General features: G+C 40.1%; 1 protein-coding gene across 4 annotated transcripts; it reads left to right on the forward strand.

The window, feature by feature from the left end:
• Positions 1–904: 904 nt before the first annotated feature.
• LOC311136114 (heparanase-like) lies at positions 905–14,116 on the forward strand. 4 transcript variants are annotated; one of them, XM_084170197.1, is made up of 13 exons: positions 905–1,120; positions 1,329–1,371; positions 1,906–2,045; positions 2,380–2,508; positions 2,650–2,823; positions 4,333–4,504; positions 5,769–5,816; positions 6,171–6,264; positions 9,777–9,883; positions 10,669–10,783; positions 10,895–11,019; positions 11,800–11,952; positions 12,159–12,818. In XM_084170197.1, exons 2-13 carry the CDS (start codon positions 1,358–1,360, stop codon positions 12,316–12,318), a joined length of 1,431 nt encoding a protein of 476 aa, XP_084026323.1. In that variant the 5' UTR covers positions 905–1,120; positions 1,329–1,357; the 3' UTR covers positions 12,319–12,818. The 4 variants fall into 4 exon arrangements, with proteins under 4 accessions (XP_084026323.1, XP_084026324.1, XP_084026322.1 ...); XM_084170198.1 differs by adding an exon at positions 12,904–14,116 and having other exon boundaries at positions 932–1,371; positions 12,159–12,352; XM_084170196.1 differs by having other exon boundaries at positions 932–1,371.
• The last annotated feature ends 3,369 nt before the right edge of the window (positions 14,117–17,485 follow it).

Raw genomic sequence — 17,485 nt, forward strand, 5'->3', positions numbered from 1 at the left:
ACCACGCAATGATGACGGCACGTGTTTCCTTGCAGGTAACCATGGTTAACAGAGGAAGAACAATGATTTCAAGCACCACCCTCCTTTCAAAGCTTCCAGTCTGTTATTCTAACTCAATCAGCATGACAGAGTGATCTCCAGCCTTGTCCTCGTCAACACTCACCTGTGTTAACGAGAGAATCACTGACATTTTCATGGCAAAGAGGGTTCATTTTCATGGCAAAGAGGGACTTTGCAATTAATTGCAATTCATCTGATCACTCTTCATAATATTCTGGAGTATATGCAAATTGCCATCATCAAAACTGAGGCAGCACTCTTTGAAAATTAGTATTTGTGTAATTCTCAAAACTTTTGACCAGGACTGTACACTTTGAAAATGAAAAGAGAGAATGTTAAATAGGCCAGTTGGAAAACAGACACATTCCATTTCACTTTGCACATTGCATTTACCATTTTCTGTTAAAGCTGCAATATGTAACTTTTTGGGTGACCTGACCAAATTCACATAGAAATTGGACTTATAGATCTGTCATTCTCGTTGAAAGCAAGTCTAAGAAGCGGTAGATCTGTTCTATGGGCACTATTTCTATGCTTCCGGTTCTTCAGTTTCGTTTTTGCGTCTTTTACTTTCGGTTTTGTACACCAGCTGAAAATAAAATGTTTTTGGTTATGGAAAATATATTTCTCAGCTTGTTTCAACTGAAATTTTGAATTTGAGCAACCAGGAAATGGGGGATCGATTTCTGCATAGTGCACCTTTAACAATTTGCCATTCATTTTCTTTTTACCATTTCCATTTAGAATTTTCAATAAACCATTTTAGATTTTTATTTTAACATTGCAATTTCATTGTGGCATTAATCATGCGCACTGTTATGAAACATATACATGCATTTATCATTTTCACATTCTTATTTAACCACCCTCCATAGACCAAGGTATTTTCTGAACCAGGAAACGCTCAGATTCCTCTCAACAATTGAGTCCGAGCATAACTGCATACGAATACACTAATGACGATGGATTTACACATATCGACGCATTTATTGGGATAGTGAGGGAATAGAGAGCATCAATAGATTTGGTTACAATTGTCTTATAGTGAATACACATTGCGGTAAGATTTGAACTGTGTCCGTCTAGCCTTATCATGTCAGACATATTAATCTTGGCATTTGTGATATCTATTCTATCTCATGGATATTATGTCGGAGCAAGTGTCAGGTCTGCGAGGGATGAGGTGAATTTAGAGTCTGTAAATCTGAATGTAGACCTCTCTCGAGTACTCAAGAGAGTGAACGAACGTTTTTTGTCTGTGGCCATAGATGCGAGTCTAGTCGCTGAAGAGAAGTTCATGTACCTTTTAACGTGAGTATTACTATTTTTGTGTTTCATAAAACGATTGCCTTATTATTTTTTAACCACCAGACTACCATTAGATTAAAAACAATTAGGTTCTATCATTTTTTTTGTTGTTGGCATAACAGCAACAGTTCAGAGACACCTCGGGCGTACTCATTACGCCGACAATGTTGTAAAACGTTTGTTAAACAAGCAAATGGAACGAAATGGGGAGGGACCTACCTGAATTTGTCCAATAGAAACTATTATTTTAGTTGCAAAACAACTGTTTGGACTAATGATTACACCCCAGTTGAAAAACGTTTTGCAACAGACAACCGTTTACTCTAGGATCCACCAAACGGAATGAGCTGAATGTGTCCAAGAGAAACTCTCGTTTTTGTTGCAAAACGTTTTCCGTTTGGAGTAAACGTTTCTGTTGCAAAAGTTTTGCAACAGACAACGTTTTGCAACGGAATCTGACTAATGAATACACTCCAGCTCAACTTACTCTTCCAAAACTGCATAAATACTGAACTAAACCTTCTTTCATTCCACCAGGTCTCCAAAGCTGAGGACATTGGCAAAAGCTTTAACCCCAGCATTTCTGAGATTTGGAGGGACAAGACAAGATTTCATGACCTTCAACCCTGCATTTTTACATTCAAATGAGTATCACAAAAACTCTGTTTTTGATGCAGGTAAATATGGCATACATTGTCACACATTTCAACTGCTTACTAGTCATATTACCACAGACAGTCATATCTCATATATAGCACCAGCAGCTCTTGTGATGTGAGTGTGTGTGGTTTGATTGTGGTCACTTACTTCCTCAGCACGATTCCTGTTTTGCATTAATGAGACTGAGAGAAGGAACAGTATGTTGATTCACACAGAGTCAGCTTGAATGCGCACAGTAGACCAGGCAGATCTCAAACAATATCATGAGTTTGAGGTAAATCTTAGGTCATCAGCTTCTGAGTGACTCACAGCCACTTGTTTTCTTACTCCTGCTTTCTATTCTGCTGTCAGATGATCTCTGTGAAAGGCTAGAGCTGCCCCCATTACTGGAGGAGAGGCTGAAGCAGGAATGGGCTCTACAGGAAGTACTTCTCCAGAAAGAGGACTTGCAGAGGAAATACCGGAGTGTAAAGTTCACAGGTATGAGCAATGGTTATGATGCAGGCAGCATCAGTCTAGTTCACAATCGACTGACTCATTTGATTAGCTAACCACCCATTTTCCCTTGAGCAAATAGTCTGAAAGAAGAAAACATTTAAAATATGTTTTTTTCCCTGGCAGAATATGCAGTGGATCTGCTGTACTCTTTTACAAACTGCTCTGGATTAGACCTCATCTTTGGGCTCAACGAGCTGCTCAGGACCACTGTCAACTCCTGGGACAGCAGCAATGCCAGGACCCTCATACAGTACTGTGAATCCAAACAGTACAGCATGTCCTGGGAGCTGGGCAATGGTAACAATTGCAGTTTGGTTCATTGATTGAATTGACTAAACAATTAAATACGTCAGCTACACACCAATACAATGGCAGCACATACAGTACCAGTCAAAAGTTTGGACACACCTACTCATTCAAGGGTTTTTCTTTATTTTCTACATTGTACAGTAATAGTGAAGACATCAAAACTCTGAAATAACACATATGGAATCATGTAGTAAACAAAAAAGTGTTAAGCAAATTTGAGATTCTTCAAAGTAGCCACCCTTTGCCTTGATGACAGCTTTGCACACTCTTGGCATTCTCTCAACCAGCTTCACCTGGAATGCTTCCCACATATGCTGAGCACTTGTTGGCTGCTTTTCCTTCACTCTGCGGTCCGACTCATCCCAAACCATCTCAATTGGGTGGAGGTCGGGGGATTGTGGAGGCCAGGTCATCTGATGCAGCACTCCATCACTCTCCTTCTTGGTAAAATAGCCCTTACACAGCCTGGAGGTGTGTTGGGTCATTGTCCTGTTGAAAAACAAATGATAGTCCCACTAAGCCCAAACCAGATGGGATGGCGTATCGCTGCAGAATGCTGTGGTAGTCATGCTGGTTAAGTGTGCCTTGAATTCTAAATAAATCACAGACAGTGTCACCAGCAAAGCACCCAGACCAAAGGACACTTTTCCACCGGTCTAATGTCCATTGCTCGTGTTTCTTGGCCCAAGCAAGTCTCTTCTTTTTGTTGGTGTCCTTTAGTAGTGGTTTCATTGCAGCAATTCCACCATGAAGGCCTGATTCACACAGTCTCCTCTGAACAGTTGATGTTGAGATGTCTGTTACTTGAACTCTGTGAAGCATTTATTTGGGCTGCAATTTCTGAGTCTGGTAACTCTAATGAACTTATTCAATGCAGCAGAGGTAATTCTAGGTCTGCCATTCCTGTGGCGGTCCTCATGAGAGCCAGTTTCATCATAGCACTTGATGGTTTTTGCGACTGCACTTGAAGAAACTTTAAAAGTTATTGAAATGTTCAGGATTGACTGACCTTCATGTCTTAAAGTAATGGTGGACTGTTGTTTCTCTTTGCTTATTTGAGCTGTTCTTGCCATAATATGGACTTGGCCTTTTACCAAATAGGGCTATCTTCTGTGTACCTCCCCTATCTTGTCACAGCACAACTGATTGGCTCAAACGCATTAAGGAGGAAAGAAATTGAAATGCATTCCAGGTGACTACCTCATGAACCTGGTTGAGAGAATGCCAAGAGTGTGCAAAGCTGTCATCAAGGCAAAGGGTGGCTACTTTGAAGAATCTCAAATTTATTTAACACTTTTTTGGTTACTACATGATTCCATGTGTTATTTCATAGTTGTGATGTCTTCACTATTATTCTACAATGTAGAAAATAGTAAAAATTAAGAAAAACCCTTGAATGAGCAGCTGTATCCACATTTTTGACTTTTACAAATCATCAAGGATAACATAAAGTCTGACTTATGTACCTCTTAAAAATCCTGTCTCCATTCATATCAGAGCCCAACAGTTATGAAAAGAAGGCAGGGATCCGGGTGGACGGATACCAGCTGGGCCAGGATTTCGTTCAACTCCGCAAGATTCTGCGGGAATCCAAACTTTACCATGACACTGGAGTCTATGGACCAGACATTACCCAACCCCGAGACCACTCGAGAGACTTACTGGAGGGGTGAGAGTTTGGCCCTTTATATGTAGGTTATACATAAAGTAGTCCCAATATAGTCCTGTTGAACATGATGGTGTACTAACTAAAGCAATAGTATTGGAAGTCTCCTCGGTCAAAGTAAGAAACATATTTTCCCAAACATGAATAGGTTGTTGTTAACTAGAAAACGACTAAAGCAAAGAAAGTATTAATTATTATTAATTAAAAGATTATTCTACAATTGAATTACGACATGACCTGTCTATATTCATGGTTAAATATCACTTCCAATGCAATGGGAGACTAAACCCTGAATAATAGGCCACTTTGATTTAGACTGGTTTGTCCAGTTTATGGGCGTTTTCTGTCTTTTCACAGCCGTATTATACAATAAGGACAGAGTTGTATTACTGCTTCTCTCACTTACCTCCAGCTACTGCATGTCTATACCCAATACTCTGGTTCAAACCTAAACTGTTAATAATAACACCAACTCATATCTAAAAGGCACAAAGTAAATCAAACATTTCCTGTCTCTTTTCCCTATTGGGAAAACTCCTTTATGTTTTACAGTGTATGGGACAAACTCTCAACCCTTCCAGTGTGTCTCAGGTGGTCTCAGGGCTGGTTAACGTTGGGTCAATAGATTATTCTCACATAACTACCAATCATGTGGGATATTATATATTTATATACAGTGCCTTCAGTATTCAGACCATTTTACTTTTTCCACAGCAATCTACGTATGACACCCCATAATCACAAAGCGAAAATAGGTTTTTAGAATGTTTTACAAATTTATTAAATATAAAAAACAGAAATACCTTATTTACATAAGTATTCAGACGCTTTGCTATGAGACTCGAAATTGAGCTCAGGTGCATCCTTTTTCCATTGATCATCCTTGAGATGTTTCTACAACTTGATTGGAGTCCACCTGGGATAAATTCACTTGATTGAACATGATTTGAAAAGGTACACACCTGTCTATGTAAGGTCCCACAGTTGACAGTGTATGTCAGAGTAAAAACCAAGCCATGAGGTGGAAGGAATGGTCCATAGAGCTCCGAGACAGGATTGTGTCGAGGCACAGATCTGGGGAAGGGTACCAAAAAATGTCTGCAGCATTGAAGGTCTCCAAGAACACAGTTACTACATGGAAGCATGTAGTAACCAAAAAAGTGTTAAACAAATCAAAATATATTTGAGATTCTTCAAACTTGCCACCATTTGCTTTGATGACAGCTTTGCACACTATTAACAATCATATCCTATTTACTTTTCATAGGTTCTTGGAGAGTGGGGCAGAAGCGATTGATGCATGCACCTGGCACCAGTAAGTTGAACTGTCTGTCCTCACCTAGCACACAGTGATTGATCAGATGTCACATGTTGCTGCTTTTGACTTTGACACACAGACACTGAACAAACACAGGGTTAGTTTATCAGTGTGCTTGGGAGGTTGGGCACGTGGGGTTGTCACAAGGGGAAAGCGGAACTGTTTGTAAAGGCTTGCACATGAGTCTGTCAGATGAGGGATGTACTTTTCAGTCTGAACACCGTAGAATATGTACATTAGGTTTATTTTCATTCTTTAATCACAGACATTTTACTGATACATTTATGTTTATGTCGTGTCACTTTGATATGAAGAACTGATCTTTAATTGTCTATTCTGTCTTTTTATTAGTTACTATGTCAACGGAAGACAAACGTCTTTAGAAGATTTCCTAGACCCTGAGGTGCTAAACACTTTAGCCCTGAAAACACGTGAAGTCATGGAGGTAATGAAAAGATGTGTTAATACATGTCTAATCATAGTATTTACAGTTGAAGTCGGAAGTTTACATACACTTAGGTTGGAGTCATTAAAACTCATTTTTCAACCACTTCACAAATTACTTGTTAACAAACTATAGTTTTGGCAAGTCGGTTAGGACATCTACTTTGTGCATGACACAAGTAATCTTTCCAACAATTGTTTACAGACAGATTATTTCACTTATAATTTTTACATTTTAGTCATTTAGCAGACGCTCTTATCCAGAGCGACTTACAGTTAGTGAGTGCATACATTTTTTCATACTGCCCCCCCGTGGGAAACGAACCCACAACCCTGGCGTTGCAAGTGCCATGCTCTACCAACTGAGCTACACGGGGCCATAATTCACTGTATCACAATTCCAATGGGTCAGAAGTTTACATACACTAAGTTGACTGTGCCTTTAAACAGCTTGGAAAACTCCAGAAAATGATGTCATGGCTTTAGAAGCTTCTGATAGGCTAATTGACATAATTTGAGTCAATTGGAGGTGTACCTGTGGATATATTTCAAGGCCTACCTTCAAACTCAGTGCCTCTTTGCTTGACATCATGGGAAAATCAAAATAAATCAGCCAAGACCTCAGAAAAAAAATTGTAGACACAATTCTGGTTCATCCTTGGGAGCAATTTCCAAACGCCTGAAGGTACCACGTTCATCTGTACAAACAATAGTACGCAAGTATAAACACCATGGGACCATGCTGCCGTCATACCGCTCAGGAAGGAGACGCGTTATGTCTCCTAGAGATGAACGTTCTTTGGTACGAAAAGTGCAAATCAATCCCAGAACAACAGCAAAGGACCTTGTGAAGATGCTGGAGGAAACAGGTACAAAAGTATCTATATCCACAGTAAAACCAGTCCTATATCGACATAACCTGAAAGGCCGCTCCGCAAGGAAGAAGCCACTGCTCCAAAACCGCCATAAAAAAGCCAGACTACGGTTTGCAACTGCACATGGGGACAAAGATCATACTTTTTTGAGAAATGTCCTCTGGTCTGATGAAACAAAAATAGAACTTTTTGGCCATAATGACCATCATTATGTTTGGAGGAAAAAGGGGGATGCTTGCAAGCCGAAGAACACCATCACAATCGTGAAGCACGGGGGTGGCAGCATCATGCTGTGGGGGTGCTTTGCTGCAGGAGGGACTTGTGCACTTCACAAAATAGATGGCATTATGAGGAAGGAAAATTATGTGGATATATTAAAGCAACATCTCAAGACATCAATCAGGAAGTTAAAGCTTGCCCCAAGCATACTTCCAAAGTTGTGGCAAAATTGCTTAAGGACAACAAAGTCAAGGTATTGGAGTGGCTATCACAAAGCCCTGACCTCAATCCTATAGAAAATGTGTGGGCAGAATTGAAAAAGCGTGTGCGAGCAAGGAGGCCTACAAACCTGACTCAGTTACACCAGCTCTGTCAGGAGGAATGGGCCAAAATTCACCCAACGTATTGTGGGAAGCTTGTGGAAGGCTACCCAAAAAGTTTGATCCAAGTTAAACAATTTAAAGGCAATGCTACCAAATACTAATTGAGTGTATGTAAACTTCTGACCCACTGGGAATGTGATGAAAGAAATAAAAGCTTAAATAAATCATTCTTTCAACAATTATTCTGACATTTTCACATTCTTAAAATAAAGTGGTGATCCTAACTGACCTAAGACAGGGAATTTTTACTAGGATTAAATGTCAGGAATTGTGAAAAACTGAGTTTAAATGTATTTGGCTAAGGTGTACAGTGGGGAAAAAAGTATTTAGTCAGCCACTAATTGTGCAAGTTCTCCCACTTAAAAAGATGAGAGAGGCCTGTAATTTTGATCATAGGTACACGTCAACTATGACAGACAAAATGAGAAACAAAAATCCAGAAAATCACATTGTAGGATTTTTTATGAATTTATTTGCAAATTATGGTGGAAAATAAGTATTTGGTCAATAACAAAAGTTTCTCAATACTTTGTTATACACCCTTTGTTGGCAATGACACAGGTCAAACGTTTTCTGTAAGTCTTCACAAGGTTTTCACACACTGTTGTTGGTATTTTGGCCCATGCAGATCTCCTCTAGAGCAGTGATGTTTTGGGGCTGTCGCTGGGCAACACAGACTTTCAACTCCCTCCAAAGATTTTCTATGGGGTTGAGATCTGGAGACTGGCTAGGCCACTCCAGGACCTTGAAATGCTTCTTACGAAGCCACTCCTTCGTTGCCCGGGCGGTGTGTTTGGGATCATTGTCATGCTGAAAGACCCAGCCACGTTTCATCTTCAATGCCCTTGCTGATGGAAGGAGGTTTTCACTCAAAATCTCACGATACATGGCCCCATTCATTCTTTCCTTTACACGGATCAGTCGTCCTGGTCCCTTTGCAGAAAAACAGCCCCAAAGCATGATGTTTCCACCCCCATGCTTCACAGTAGGTATGGTGTTCTTTGGAGGCAACTCAGCATTCTTTGTCCTCCAAACACAACGAGTTGAGTTTTTACCAAAAAGTTATATTTTGGTTTCATCTGACATTCTCCCAATCCTCTTCTGGATCATCCAAATGCACTCTAGCAAACTTCAGATGGGCCTGGACATGTACTGGCTTAAGCAAGGGGACACGTCTTGCACTGCAGGATTTGAGTCCCTGGAGGCGTAGTGTGATACTGATGGTAGGCTTTGTTACTTTGGTCCCAGCTCTTTGCAGGTCATTCACTAGGTCCCCCCGTGTGGTTCTGGGATTTTTGCTCACCGTTCTTGTGATCATTTTGACCCCACGGGGTGAGATCTTGCGTGGAGCCCCAGATCGAGGGAGATTATCTGTGGTCTTGTATGTCTTCCATTTCCTAATAATTGCTCCCACAGTTGATTTCTTCAAACCAAGCTGCTTACCTATTGCAGATTCAGTCTTCCCAGCCTGGTGCAGGTCTACAATTTTGTTTCTGGTGTCCTTTGACAGCTCTTTGGTCTTGGCCATAGTGGAGTTTGGAGTGTGACTGTTTGAGGTTGTGGACAGGTGTCTTTTATACTGATAACAAGTTCAAACAGGTGCCATTAATACAGGTAACGAGTGGAGGACAGAGGAGCCTCTTAAAGAAGAAGTTACAGGTCTGTGAGAGCCAGAAATCTTGCTTGTTTGTAGGTGACCAAATACTTATTTTCCAGCATAATATGCAAATAAATTCATTACAAATCCTACAATTTGATTTTCTGGATATTTTTTTCTCAATTTGTCTGTCATAGTTGATGTGTACCTATGATGAAAATTACAGGCCTCTCTCATCTTTTTAAGTGGGAGAACCTGCACAATTGGTGACTGACTAAATACTTTTTTTCCCCACTGTATGTAAACTTCCGACTTCAACTGTAACATATATTTTTAATTTTATAGATGAGTGCCAGTGCTCAGCAATTTCACAGGATATAAATGTTTATATATTTCAGTAAAGGCAATTAACTGGTTCTTCTGTGTCTTGTGTCCTCAGACTGTTGATCTGGCATCCCCTGGGAAGAAGGTGTGGCTTGGGGAGACTAGTTCTGCCTATGGAGGCGGGGCTAAGGGGCTGTCTGACACATTTGTCACTGGATTCATGTGAGTGTATGTCTGTGTGTGTTTGTGATCACAGAAAGATAGACCCAGTCAGTATCATACCCTGATACCATGTGAGCCAGAGTGATCATTTTCGTCTGACTGCTCCACTGTGGGAAGAGAGACTATAGACAGCCTAGCTTTGCACGCTTAGTGCACTGGCAGCAGTTGAGTCAATGATGTTGTTAGTCTACTCTCATGGAAGGGAATCTCTGCTATTTGGGAATGTGGATTTCATTGAATTTACAGGTCACCGGTCAGCCTGCGTCTCATGATCAGTTTTTCAACCATGCCCTGTTCCAGGAAGGCTAAGAAATAGTAGGCTTGCGTGCCAAATTATTTTAAAGGAATCCCACAAAAATGCATGTGTCCCATGATGTATCCAACATTGATTTAATCCAGTGTGAGGGAAGTATTTTTTTACAAAGGATTACATCTAATGTAATTCTCATTGAGCCTGAATACGGTTGGTTGTTTCTAGATCAGATTATATGTGGCTAAATCTCATTATTGCCCCAAAAAACTTTATAGTGTCTTGAAACAGTACTGCAGGGGTGGCAACCCTGTTCCTGGAATGCCGCAGGTACTGCAGGATTTTCTTCCAACTAGGCACCACACCTGACCAACTGAGCTAATTGATCAGTTCAGTGATTGCCTAAATTCAACACACCTGGTCCTCCTGGTTGGTTAAATCAAAAACATGAAGTGCCTGCGGCACTCCAGGACCAGGGTTGCCTACCCCTGCAGTACTGTATTTGTGGTGTAAAATAACTGTTTAATGATTACAGGTGGCTGGATAAACTGGGCCTGGGTGCGAAGCTTGGCTTAGATGTTGTAATCAGGCAGGTTTTGATTGGATCTGGGACTTACCACCTGGTAGATGATAACCTCGATCCACTTCCTGTAAGAGAAATTGTTGTTTATTCTCCTTCTGTCTTTTGAATTCCTGAAAAAACGGCAATGATCAAATTAAGTATTTTTTAAATTGTGACAATGTTTGTATCACTATGGCAGGATTACTGGCTATCAGTTCTGTACAAGAGGCTTGTTGGACCAGAGGTGCTGAGTATAGAAGCCTTTTCCATTTTGGGAAAGATGAAAAGAGTACGGGTCTACCTGCACTGCACTAACAAGAAAAGGTATTTCACAATCCAGCTGTATTTAAAGATGGAATCTGTGTTAGGCGAAACAGCGCCACTGTTCGTCCCCATAACCTTTGTTTTGTTGATTAAATGGAGGTGAGGAACCTCCAGCAGCATGGTAAAAACAATTGCAGCACATATTCTGCTGTTCTATACGCATGCAATGAAACAAAGTGTTTGTTGTTTCCAGTAACTTCTTTGTTGTTGAAATGTCTCAAACGGATGTGGCAGTTTCACCAATTTAAGGATTCCAGCTTTAAGATGTGAGACAACCATCCTGTGTTTGTGAGACAACCATCATGTGTTTGTGAGACAGATGTGAGACAACCATCATGTGTTTGTGAGACAGATGTGAGACAACCATCATGTGTTTGTGAGACAGATGTGAGACAACCATCCTGTGTTTGTGAGACAACCATCATGTGTTTGTGAGACAGATGTGAGACAACCATCATGTGTTTGTGAGACAACCATCATGTGTTTGTGAGACAGATGTGAGACAACCATCATGTGTTTGTGAGACAGATGTGAGACAACCATCATGTGTTTGTGAGACAGATGTGAGACAACCATCCTGTGTTTGTGAGACAACCATCATGTGTTTGTGAGACAGATGTGAGACAACCATCATGTGTTTGTGAGACAACCATCATGTGTTTGTGAGACAGATGTGAGACAACCATCATGTGTTTGTGAGACAGATGTGAGACAACCATCATGTGTTTGTGAGACAACCATCAGGCCTGTTCCTCAATGTTATCTTCCTCTCTTCTCCAGTACAAGCTACAAAAGTGGAGCAGTCACATTGTTTGCTCTGAACCTGAGTAAGAGCCCTGTGAAGATCGCTGTGCCTGCCATGGTCTCTAACAGCACTGTAGAGGCCTTTGTTCTTCAGTCTGAACAGCCTGGCAAGGAGGGACTCTACTCCAAGTAGGCTACCATTTAACCTTTATTCCCATCAATGGGATCACTAACCTTAAGTTTGTTTCTTGAACCTTTTTGCTATGTTTTTATTAGTACTGTACAAGTAAGTGTTACCTGTTTTGCTTTTGTCTTGCCTTGTAACATTGTCAGTGTAAACAATGCCGTGCTAAAATACGATAGAAAGGAGACTAACAGTGTGCTGTGATCTCCAGGTCTGTGAAACTCAACGGAGAGGTGTTGAAGATGGTGGATGACAGAACTCTTCCATCGCTCCAGGGAACCCCTCTTGCTGCAGGAGAACATCTCAGACTCCCTGGTTATTCCTTTGCCTTCTATGTCCTCAGCAAGGCCCAGGCACTGGCCTGCCGATGACCCCAACTGGAGAGGAGGACTTGAGAAGATGGAGGTAAACTCACTGTCTAGACTAAGAGAAGGAAACACTTGACTATTACTCTAAACACTGCTGTATGTTTTTGCCAAAGAATGTTAACCAGGTGAATGTGGTGAAAGGATTCAATCATTTTTATAAAATAATTTTGTTTTCATCTACATATATTACATTTTGTATATTTTTTAAACATGTATAGTCTTAATACCTTGTGAGTAGTGTTTAAATGTTCAAAGGAATCCAAAGGTTTCATTCCATGTCTTGGTAGAAAATGTTGTTTAGGCAATACTTAAATGTACTTAAATGTACTAAACCTGAGCCTAAACACAACTTGTTTACATTCTGTTTACACTTAATAGTTGAATTGTGCAATTTTTGATTTTATGAACTTTCTGTTTGTGATATCTTTACCAAATTATTTTTGATGAGAAAATAAATGCAGTAATGAATTCAAAGCATGTCATGCTATAAAGTTGATATTCTTTATTTTATATTCTCTTAATACCAGTATTTAACATTTGAATCAGCTAGGGTCATTAATGCAAACTTTATTCACATTTTATACACAGAACAGGCAGTAGTACCATCAGCCCCTGTCTGATGTTGACAACACTATCATGGACGTTGATATGACGTCGACAGATCCTTTACTCCTCCTGTTCCTCCTTGTGTGTGATGATGTAACAGAGGTATTTTATATTCCACGTTTCCTGCTGGGTCGGTGGTAGATGACTGGAACATCTGTTTCACCTAAAATTACATTGATTAAGTATTAGGGGTATTCATGTTACTTATTGTCAAACAATAAACAGAGGTTAGCACACAGCCTACTGTAAGTATAGTACTGGGTTTATCTAGCCTGCTATACACCTGACCTGCGGATGCTCCAAATTGTCCACAAAAGAAATCTTTATATCATACATTTAAAAAGGTTTACAGATTTAAAAGTTATCTGCTTCTTACCTCCTCGGCTGTAAACTTGTCTGCTTGTGTCATCAGTATGCGCAATTAGATACATCAGTAGAATGTGATTATGCTCGTACACACTTTCAAAGTTAACATAACCTTTGATACATCACAGCATTATTGATCAAAATCAGGTCTAATCTACATACTCGTCTTTGTGTACATGACCCTTGTCCTCAGGATCAAACATTCTAAAGGCGTTGAGAATGGTATCTTCTGGGTCTGTTCCATGCAACTTCTCTCCAAACTGGTTGAGGAACATGGTGAAGTTGATGGGACCACTGGCCTCTTTGAACATGTCTTCTAGCTCTTTGTCCTTCACATTCAGTTTACCTGAAGGATAGATGAGATCTTAGACATTGCAGACATTCAAACAACCATTAGCTGTTCTACAGTAAGTGATATTCAGTTATTCAGAAGATATCATTGAAATACTGATCAAGAAATGCATAGGTATCCTTTAGAGCTTCTTTGTCAATGAACCCATCTTTATTCTGGTTGAATGCCTAGCTTAGGGGAAGAAAGGTCTTAAAGTAATTTGATGTAAAGAACAAACATCATATTTTTTCCTTACTCACAACTTTGATTGGGCACACTGACCATGTTTACACAGTATTCCGGATAGTAGCTCATATCCTGCTTAAGGTCGTATTTGGGATAAGCTGTTTACATGCACCTACTGTAGCTGGAGGAAAATGGGGGAGGGTCATGCTTTTTCAATTTCAGTCAGGCGGAGGGTTTAGTATTCTTTAATTTAACCCAGGGGATGGTCATGTCATTTGTAATCGATTAAATGTCAGCATTTTGGAATTTACGTATTGAATTCGACTGTGTAACCCTCTCTCTCTCTGTCTCTGTCTCTCTCTCATTCTCCTCTTTGAGCCCGGCTGGGTGGGTATTTCGCATATGCCTTTATATTGACTGTTCGATCAGTCTCTCTTTGTGCTTAGCGTATCCAGAACGTGGGCGTGTAGATACAAAACCTAGGAGGCTCATGGTTCTCACTCCCTTACATAGATTTACACAGTAATTATGACAACTTCCGGAGGACGTCCTCCAACCTATCAGAGCTCTTGCAGCATGAACTGACATGTTGTCCACCCAATCAAAGGATCAGAAAATGAATCTACTACTGAAATAAAAAGCTACAGCTAGCTAGCACGGCAGTGCATAAAATATGGTGAGTAGTTGACTCAAAGAGAGAGAAGACAATAGTTAAACAGTTTTGAACAAATTAAGTTATTACAAAATAAAGGAGAATCGAGAGAGCTATATTTTGGTTAATTTTATTTCACTTTCACTTACTTAGCTAGGAATTGCAGCTAGCTAGAGGGATGCTATGTTAGCTAGCTGGCTATGGCTATCCAGCACTGGAACTCTTAAAAGTCAAGGTAAGCTTTTGGTTTTATTCATTTATTGCCACCGGGACCCGCCGGTGTAACTACTAAACTGCTTACTGCTGACTGTACACTGTACAGCATGATTATAGCGGCTTTACTAACGTGTTAGTTCTAGTAGCTATGTTGACTATGACGTTAATATGGTGACAACAATGTAGGCTGCGTGTAGCGGTTATGAAATGAAGGTTTGGCTTGGAAAGTTTTTTTTTTTTGCCTGGTCCCAGAAAGCTGATGTGTTGTGCACTGAAGTCCACAAGCGAAGGGTAAAGGTGAGAGGAGAGCGCGTAGATGCGAGAAGGAATACAACGATCAAAGGGATCATGCTGTTATGTGGCTGCTATGAAAGTGAACTGTGTTGGCATGTGATCAGGGGTGTATTCATTCCGCCAATTCTGTTGAAAAACTTTTCTTAAACTGAAGCAAACGAAACAAAACGGGGATAAACATACCTGAATCTGTCCAACAAACTCTCGTTTGCAACTGTTGGACTAATGATTACACCCTAGATCAGCTAGATGCAGGCACGAGTGTGCAAGGCGGTATTGAATGTGTCAATGTCTGTCACCTTGATTACTAAAATGTATCTCGACCTGTGCACCTACGTTTAAAACGTTCATTCATAGGCAAGGTTGTAGCAACCTCTTGATGAGTATAGGGTAAAGTAGTGCACTGGGCCTATAATAGTCCTGTATTAGCCGACCGATATAGCCGTCTGCAGAGCGGGAAAAACTTTTCACAATACTGTGCACTGGCACTCATCTATAAAAATATACTATGATTAGACACATTTCCACACAGTGGTGGAAAAAGTACCCAATTGTCATACTTGAGTAAAAGTAAAGATACCTTAATAGAAAATGACTCAAGTAAAAGTGAAAGTCACCCAGTAAAATACTACTTGAGTAAAAGTATTTGGTTTAAAACATACTTAAGTATCAAAAGTAAATTTAATTGCAAAAATATACTTAAGTATCAAATGTAAAAGTACAAGTATAAATCATTTCAAAATTGCTTATATTAAGCAAACCAGACGGCACAATTTTCTTGTTTTTTAAATTTACGGATAGCCAGGGGCACAATACAACACGCAGACATAATTTACAAACAAAAGTATTAATGTTTAGTGAGTCCTCCAGATCAGAGGCAGTAGGGATGACCAGGGATGTTCTCTTGATAAGTGTGTGAGTTGGACCATTTTCCTGTCCTGCTAAGCATTCAAAATGTAATGAGTACTTTTGGGTGTCAGGGAAAATGTATGGAGTAAAAAGTACATTATTTTCTTTAGGAATGTAGTGAAGTAAAAGTTGTCAAAAATATAAAAAGTAAAGTACAGATACCCAAAAAAACAACTTATGTAGTACTTTAAGGTATTTTTACTTAAGTACTTTACACCACTGTTTCCACATCTTTTCATTACCTCCATGACTTCATGTGTTTTCAGGGCCAAAGTGTTTAGCACCTCAGGGTCTAGGAAATCTTCTAAAGACATGTCTCTTCCGTTGACATAGTAACTAATAAAAGGACAGAGTAGTCGATTAAAGATCAGTTCTTAATATCAAAGTGACACGACAAACATATGTATCATTAAAATGTCTGTGATTGAAGAATGAAAATAAACCTAATATACATATTCTATGGTGTTCAGACTGAAAGTACATCCCTCATCTGACAGACTCATGTGCAAGCCTTTACAAACAGTTCCTCTTTCCCCTTGTGACAACCCCACGTGTCCAACATCCCAAGCACATTGATAAACTAACCCTGTATTTGTTCAGTGTCTGTGTGTCAAAGTCAAAAGCAGCAACATGTGACATCTGATCCATCACTGTGTGCTAGGTGAGGACAGACAGTTCAACTTAATGGTGCCAGGTGCATGCATCAATCGCTTCTGCCCCACTCTCCAAGAACCTATGAAAAATAAATAGGATTGTTCAATATTTTATATATACTGTGTGTGTGTGTGTACAGTGCCTTGCAAAAGTATTCATCCCCCTTGGCGTTTTTCCTATTTTGTTGCATTACAACATGTAATTTAAATAGATTTTTATTTGGATTTCATGTAATGGACATACACAAAATAGTCCAAATTGGTTAATTGAAATAAAAAAAATAACTTGTTTCAAAAAATTATAAATGATAAATAACGGAAAAGTGGTGCGTGCATATGTATTCACCCCCTTTGCTATGAAGCCCCTAAATAAGATCTGGGGCAACCAATTACCTTCAGAAGTCACATAATTAGTGAAATAAAGTCCACCTGTGTGCAATCTAAGTGTCACATGATCTGTCACATGATCTCAATATATATACACCTGTTCTGAAAGGCCCCGGAGTCTGCAACACCACTAAGCAAGGGGCACACCAAGCAAGCGGCACCATGAAGACCAAGGAGCTCTCCAAACAGGTCAGGGACAAAGTTGTGGAGAAGTACAGATAAGAGTTGGGTTCTAAAAAAATATCAGAAACTTAGAACATCCCACGGAGCACCATTTAAATCATTGTAAAAAAATTGAAAGAATATGGCACCACAACGAACCTGCCAAGAGAGGTCCGCCCACCAAAACTCACGGACCAGGCAAGGAGGGCATTAATCAGAGAGGCAACAAAGATAACCCTGCAAAGCTCCACAGCGGAGATTGGAGTATCTGTCCATAGGACCAATTTAAGCCGTACACTCCACAGTGCTGGGCTTTACGGAAGAGTGGCCAGAAAAAAGCCATTGCTTCATGAAAAAAATAAGCGAACACGTTTGGTGTTCGCCAAAAGCCATGTGGGAGACTCCCCA

Source organism: Coregonus lavaretus (assembly GCF_964263955.1).
Source record: "Coregonus lavaretus genome assembly, chromosome: 10".
NCBI classification, from domain to species: domain Eukaryota; kingdom Metazoa; phylum Chordata; class Actinopteri; order Salmoniformes; family Salmonidae; genus Coregonus; species Coregonus lavaretus.

Bases quoted from the DNA above. Each gene is read 5' to 3' on its own strand.
- LOC311136114 (XM_084170198.1), top strand. From the start codon at position 1,154: ATGTCAGACATATTAATCTTGGCATTTGTGATATCTATTCTATCTCAT. The intron at 2,046-2,379 runs GTAAATATGGCA...TTCTGCTGTCAG, and splicing joins AAACTCTGTTTTTGATGCAG to ATGATCTCTGTGAAAGGCTA. The intron at 2,509-2,649 runs GTATGAGCAATG...TTTCCCTGGCAG, and splicing joins CCGGAGTGTAAAGTTCACAG to AATATGCAGTGGATCTGCTG.